This window comes from Lactuca saligna, chromosome 9 (assembly GCF_052625555.1).
Source record: "Lactuca saligna cultivar CGN05327 chromosome 9, ASM5262555v1, whole genome shotgun sequence".
Classification (NCBI taxonomy): domain Eukaryota; kingdom Viridiplantae; phylum Streptophyta; class Magnoliopsida; order Asterales; family Asteraceae; genus Lactuca; species Lactuca saligna.
Genome location: NC_136425.1, coordinates 157,216,973 through 157,224,579, shown reverse-complemented (window position 1 = coordinate 157,224,579; position 7,607 = coordinate 157,216,973). Strand labels below are relative to the sequence as shown.

Below are 7,607 nucleotides of genomic sequence, written 5' to 3'. Positions count from 1 at the left end.
GGTTATTTATTTTGAACGGAAATTAGTTTAAAAAATTATAAAAAAAAAGGATAGAAAAGTCAATTTGTATGGTAAGGAATCAAACTACCCAAGAAATAGACCACATCGACTATTATGTATCGTAAAAACGTTAATGATGAAACTTGCAAATCTAAAAAACACAGGGACTATTTATGTAATTTTGTCTTTTTAAGTTTTTAACTTCACCATAACCAGTTTGAACTTTGACGCACACAGACAGACACATCTCTAGGTCGTCCCTCCACCCCAGCTCCGCCACGTCGACCCTCCGCCGCTTCGGCCCTCCGTCTACAGCTACGCCGTTCGTCCCTCCGCCTACAGCTCCACATCCTTGGCCCTACCCCCTGCTCACCCCGTTACTTTCTGATTTGGTATGCTCTGATTGCAACCCTAAATCTTCGATTAAACGATTAATACTGCACGCTTTCACCATAACAGGTGTCAGATGTGTCTTGAACAAAATCTGTGTCTCCGTGATTCCATTAATGTTAACTGTCAGGATACATCTGAATTGCTCTTCTACTCCGATTTTTAAACGCATTTTCTTTGCAAAAACCCTATACGATAATCAATTGGGGCTTCTTAAATATATAACTCAGAAGAACTGTTCTTGAAGTAATCTTAATTTGTTCACATATGTTTATGATTCAGGAACTTGTAATCATGAGTGGATTACAGACACAAGACTTCCCTTCTACATTAAGATTAACAAAAGCACCAAAAGATGTAATGGCAGAACCTGAATCAAAGCCAAAGAAGAAAATCTGTTGTGCTTGCCCTGACACTAAGAAACTCAGGGATGAATGTGTTGTTGAGCATGGTGAATCAGCTTGCTCAAAATGGATTGAAGCTCATCGATTGTGCCTTCGTTCTGAAGGCTTCAATGTATGAATTCAAATCAGAGATTTCAAATAGAAGGAGACAAATCCAGAATAAATAATTTTTTGTTGATTACGTTATTGAGTTACAAAGGTCGATCCTTTTTTTGATATGTTTTGTTGTTTTGCACACTATTGATTAAATCTTAATAATAAACACTGAGTAATTGTTCTCATTTAACCATGAATCATGTACACATAACCATGGAGTTTTATTGGATCATAGACCAACTAAAATTCTGTTTATTGGTGTATCACGTAATAACTAACTAAAAGATAGTGACACAAAGAGTAAATTGAAAAAGTACTAATGATTGTCGTTTTATGACATTAATAACCTTTTAAAATACACATGCTTACATGCAATTACATGAAGACATAGTTAATAATATGAAGTGGGAAATGGGGGAACTGTGAATTGCTATATCTTTAAAGCTTATATAAGGTTTGATATTTATAGATGTTGTGGAGTCATTGGGAGTTTGGGACCAATGAAACCCAAAATGGAATCTGAATATTTGTTTTTTTTTTGAGCATATATTCCTTCTAAAATTAACCTTTTTTTTTTTTTTTTTTTTTTTTTTTTTTTTTTTTTTTTTGGTAGACATTTACGTTTGAGCATATATTCCTTTTAAAATTAACCTTTTCACAATACCACTTAATTTTTTTTGGAAACGACATCATTTTAAGCTCTATGTAGTGGTTCATAGAGCCGTAAACGAACTAAACATTCAGCGAACAGTAATGAACCGTTTGGCGGGAAGTTCGTTTATTTAATAAATGAACAAACACGAACATGCATTTATGTGTGATTTTTTTTATGTATCAGACAACTAGTTGTGTGATTCATGTATTACATGTATTTATTTTTAAAAAAATTAAATATAATGTCGAAATATTTGAAAAGCGTTAATTTATAAAAAATAAGAAAAATATTGAATTATTAAAATTAAAGTGATTTTTTCTTTTGTAAATTTATATATAGATTAAAAAAGTGTTCCTCAAGAAACACTAAGTGTTTCCTATTAGACGTTGTTGTTTTTTTTGTTTTTTGTTTTTTTTTTGCATGGTAAAGTTTTCTCCTTCAAGTTTTGGCAACAATTGTTTGTCATGTTAATACTTTTGATCCCTTATTCTCTAATGTTACACCATTTGGTTACAATAATTTATACAACTTACAATTTTGCTCGATACCTTAACTACAATAAGTCATAATATTTTCTATAACTTGGCAGTTTTTACCCTTATCTAATATTAATTTTCGTTTTCCAACATCTAACCACAATAGTTTTTATATTTTGTCAACTTTCGTCCATTTTCTACTACTTGACACTTTTGGTCCATTCTCTAATATTAATTACAATAAGCCATAATATTTTCTACAGCTTGACAGTTTTGTCCCTTCTCTAATATTAATTTTCGTTTTTCAATATCTAACCACCATATTTTCAATATTTTGTCAACTTTCGTCCCTTATGTATATTCTAAAAAATTACACCATAAACAAATACAAACTCTGAAATCTGAAACAACCAAGAAAACAATAAATTTTTTTTCCGACCCTAGCAATGCGAGGGCACACCCTAAATAATTTAGATAATCAAAGAAAATTATTGAGGTTTAATTTAAGTATTTTGAAATTAAAAGGTAAGTTCATTAATGAAACCGATATTCATTTATTATTGCATTTATTGTAATTATTACATTTAAATACTATGTGAAATTTAATAAAATAGAAAAACTATAAAATAACATGTGAAATTTAATAAAATAGAAAAACTATAAAGTAACATGTGGAAGAAAAATTAATTTAGCATCACTACAAAATGACATGTGACAGCGTTGAGAGTGTGAAATACGAAAAAATGATCTTTATTTATTAGAGTAGATGGGAATTGATTAAATCAAAAACTATTTTTATACGGTTTTTGAATATTCCATTAAATACAGGGAGCATAAGTGTAAAAAGAAGTAGTAAACACCAAAGGTTTAGAAAACAAAAATGTAATTTTATAAAATTAAAGGTGGATGGATTAAAGTGATATTTTAAAAAATAAAAAGATAAAAAATATTCCCAGTCTCTAATAAATAAATATTTTTTTTTGCCAATTGTCAAACTCTCATTAAATTTGTCAAATGTCATTTTATGTTTATTTTGAATTTAATTTTTTCCACATATTATTTATGATTTTTTTTATTTTATTAAATCCATTTTTATTAATGTAATAATTACAATAAATATGATAATAAATTGATATCAATTATATTAATGAACTTATTTTTTAATTTTAAAATTCTTAAGATCATTAGTTTTTTTATTAATTTAAATTATTTGTTTAAATTTAAAAGATAAAACCATTTGCATTATAATAATTTATTATTTTTATTATTTTCTTTTAAATTCAAAATTCTTAAATATTTTAACATTTATATTAAACTTTTTTTTTTAAAATTAATTCATATAATATATGAGTTTCTCAATTAGTTTTATAAAATAAAAAAGTTAGAAGGCAACAGAATTATATAAAATTGACGCATTAACATGTACACATTAGTTATTTATATATTAGTATATTTATAATAAATCAATAAAAATTAGATATTTTACCGTGTCTTCCATTTATTTATTTTTTATTAACCCGATTTTATTGGATTTTAAATGCAAATTCTTAAAACGTAAAAACCTTTTTGAATGCCACAAACCAAACACCAAGGTTTGTCGATGGGGAAGAAAGTCCAGGTTTATTGCGGGAAATTGAGACGTAATTGCTAACGATCGAAGAATAAAAACCCTAAGAAAAAAGGGGTTTTCCTTGAATTTTACATGTTCCCCAATTTCTGTTGCTGTTAATACTGCCGATAAATGGAGTCGCCTGCGGCAGGAAAATGCATCCCTCACAAGTCAAAGTAAGATCATTTCTCCCTGAGCTGATAGAATTTAACAGGGGTTTATGCTTTATCTATGATGTGTTTATATGTGTATTTCTATTAGGAAACGAGTATTTCCAGAGATTTCTTCGGGCACTGAATCCAAAGGAGACGCATCTTCTTCACCTGTTAATCGGACACTAAAAGTCAAGAACAAGATGCATAAACAAAACGAGGTAAGAATCAGATCAATGCATGTTTCTTATTTCTGTTTATGTTTCCTTTTCTGTTTCTGTATCCTCCTTTTCAATCATTCTTCTTGTTAATCATATGTAGAAGTAATCGTACTTTTTCTTTTCCTAGGATACTATGGTATCAATCTTATCGGGGACTAGTGATGCCATTTCAAAGAAGGTAAAGTCACATAACAAGGAGATCATCATCTCACCAACTCTTAGTGGCATAATTGAACTAGATTCAGAGGACTCCGATTCCTATAATGGCAAAGATTACATAGATTTGTCTTCTGATGACCATGATTCCGAATATGAGTACCCAACTTTCCAATCTCATTTTAATAACATAGATTCTCCCACCGGAATGGAATCCTCCAATCCATGGTTTCTGGATTCTGTCAACATGACTTCCTCAACTGGATTCACACACTCCACACACCCTGAACATCCAATGCTTTCCCCATCAATGGTAGTTCTACCTTCCAGGTTGGATACGAAAGGGGTAAAAACGTCTTTTGACCCTGCTAAAGTCACAAAAAGAACATCTGGTTCAAGTAGTTCCACTTGTCTTACTCTACGCTTACAAAAGAGTGCAATGAAGGTTAAATCTGTCAAAAAACGGGCCAAAACTCAGCCCCACAAAATGTCAATTAATTCAAAACAAATTACTCCTATGGAAGATGTGATATTGGAACAAGATTCTAGAAAGATTCAAAAGAGCTCAAATGTGGAGGAAAAGTATCCGAATTTTAAGAAGTTTGATATTGTTGAAGACTATTCTGATCATCACTATAAAGGGGCAAATTCGGAAACAATGCAGTCCCCAGGAAACTGGTCTAAAAAGATAGAAAAAGAATGGAGGATTCTCGAGAAGAATTTGCCTGGTATGTCTTTTTTTCTAGTTTTCACAACTTTTTTTCATCCATTTGGGTTGAATTAAATTCAAATTCCCATTATTTTTTCAATTACAGATACAATATTCGTTAGGGTTTATGAATCAAGAATGGATCTTTTAAGAGCAGTGATTATAGGAGCTGAAGGAACACCATATCATAATGGTCTTTTTTTCTTTGATGTGTTCTTCCCTAGCAACTATCCATATGTTCCTCCTGTATGTCACATCACATCACATCACATCTTTTCTTTTTTTTTTTTTAATTTAATTTCATGTTTTAATGGCTGATAATTATTATTATTATTATTATCAGAAAGTTTATTATCATTCTGGTGGGTTGAGAATTAATCCGAATCTCTATGAAGAAGGGAAAGTATGCTTGAGTCTTTTGAACACGTGGATTGGTGAGAGGAATGAGAACTGGACACCTGGCGTTTCCACTATGCTACAAGTTTTAGTGTCTATACAGGGTTTGATTCTGAATTCAAAACCCTATTTTAACGAACCTGGATTTGCAGATTCAAGTGGCTCTGATTATGGAGAAAATCAATCGATGTTATACAATGAAAGGACTTTGATTTATTCTCTTAAAACTATGGTTTACACCATGAAAAATCCACCCAAGGTAATGATTGACAAATGACAATGTTTCTAAAGCTGTTTTTGATGGTGAGGGTATTTACGTCTTTTTGAATGGATGCAGCATTTTGAGGATTTGGTGATTGGGCATTTTCGTAATTGTGGGGTTGCGATTTTGACAACATGTAGAGGTTATGTTAATGGTGTAGGAGTTGGATGTGGTGAAAAAAAGGGTACACGTGGATTTGGGAAAAATGTTGAGAAGTATATGGGGACACTTGTTGGGGGGTTTAAAGAAATAGGTGTCGAGAATTTGGACGAATTTGTCCCTCAAACTCGAAATCTAGCACAAAAGATAAGGGACTTTTTTGGTATTTAAGAGTCATCTTTATAATAATTATGTAAGTAATATAACCTTAGGTTTTGGTCTAACCTAAAACATAGGTTATAAAGACTTTTGTAAATAGGAAGAGACTTTTGGAAAATGGCAATTGAACTTTGTAGTTTTAATGGAAAATAATGACTTGGTTGCATGTGTAAAGTTCTTTACTAAATCTCTTTTGAATTACATACGCACCAAATCGTTTACACTGTAAACATATTTTATATAAATTTTAGTGTAGTAATTATAGTAATGATAAAACATTAATTTAATATTATATTGATCAAAAATTGGTTTGTGTGATGAATAGTGTTTGGCCATTATTCTTTTCCACAAACTTGAGGGGCACATAGATCTGATTTTTATCTTCGGATAAAAGGTTCCGGTTTAGATATTTATCTTAAATACTGAAATACAAGTCCTAGCCAAATTTGTTAATTACTTTACTCGAAATAGCCAAAAAAAAAAAAAAAACTAATTTACGCAACACTAAAATCGCAGATGGTTAGATCTCATTTGTGATTTCGGCATTCTATTTGCTATTTGGTGTCTGCTATTTTCTTCATATCTATCTACCATTTGCTAAAGGTTATAAAAAGATTATTTTTTCGAAATCTATTCCACCAAATTTCAAATGGGTTTTGTTCCATGTACGATATACTTTTATCCCATATGTGATTTTACGTTGATTTTTTAAATGACTTAGGTTTGACTATGAATTTGGTAAGGTTGACTACGAAATCAGATGTTGTTGACTATGAATTCGTACAAATGGGTAAATTTTATATAGAAGTTAGCAAAAAAGGTTTAGCTTTGATTTAAAATGAATGAATTTTTGAATAATAACGATCACTAAAGAGTTATATAGCAAACACGTTTTATAGAAATAGTCTTAGTCAACTCTTATTACTAGTCTTCTGCTTGTATTTAGGAATTAGTTGTAGTTTAGTCTATATATATATGTTGGGTGTATTCCTTGTAACACACATAGAAATATACATACTTTTCCTTCATTACACTGTTCTCTTCATCTTTATGGTATCAGAGCAAAGGGATTTTTTTTTTATCTGTGTCGATGACTACCAACAACAACATCCTTGGTTTTGCAACCAATTCCACCTTCCAAATCCCTCCTCTCAGTGTCAAATTGGACACGTCCAATTACCCCTTATGGCGTACCACCATCATCTCGGCTCTCGAAACCTTCGACCTGGAATCTTTTGTGCTCACACCCGATCCACCTGCAGAGACCCGTCCGATCGTTCCTGCCACAGGTCCCCCCACCACCGAGCCTAATCCCGATTTTCTGCTATGGAAGAAGCGTGATCGCTATGTTCTACTGTGGCTCAAATCGACAATGTCAGAGCGTTCCTTAGCCCTTGTTGCTCGTGCGTCTTCGTCTCACTCCGCTTGGACTATCCTCGCCAAGACGTTCCAAGCTCAAACCAGGGCACGACAGATCTCAATGCGAACCGAACTTCAAAACCTCTCCAAAGGCTCGTTGACCATGATTGAATACATCGAGAAGAAACGCTCAATTGCTGATGATCTTGCTGGAAGTCTTAAGCCGATCTCTGATGACGACCTAATCGAATACATCTTAAGTGGGCTGGACTCTTCATATGGCCCATTTACTTCAGCCTTTCTAGTCCAAGGTGAACACTCCACCCTTGATGATCTTGTTGGGCTCCTCTTACACGAGGAAGCTCGTCTTGAGCAGGACCACTTACGCCAACAAATTGCCGTCC

At 32.2% G+C, this 7,607-nt stretch overlaps 2 protein-coding genes across 2 annotated transcripts; both read left to right on the top strand.

The window, feature by feature from the left end:
* The first annotated feature begins 285 nt into the window (after positions 1-285).
* On the top strand, positions 286-1,083 carry LOC145015870 (Cytochrome C oxidase copper chaperone (COX17)). The gene is made up of 2 exons (XM_078974343.1): positions 286-392; positions 673-1,083. The coding sequence occupies exon 2, from the start codon at positions 685-687 to the stop codon at positions 910-912; it is 228 nt and encodes a 75-aa protein (XP_078830469.1). The 5' UTR covers positions 286-392; positions 673-684; the 3' UTR covers positions 913-1,083.
* Positions 1,084-3,575: 2,492 nt separating this feature from the next.
* Positions 3,576-6,018, top strand: LOC145018641 (putative ubiquitin-conjugating enzyme E2 38). Its single transcript, XM_078976517.1, has 6 exons — positions 3,576-3,806; positions 3,892-4,003; positions 4,131-4,887; positions 4,975-5,114; positions 5,212-5,523; positions 5,602-6,018. The coding sequence occupies exons 1-6, from the start codon at positions 3,763-3,765 to the stop codon at positions 5,854-5,856; spliced, it is 1,620 nt and encodes a 539-aa protein (XP_078832643.1). The 5' UTR covers positions 3,576-3,762; the 3' UTR covers positions 5,857-6,018.
* The last annotated feature ends 1,589 nt before the right edge of the window (positions 6,019-7,607 follow it).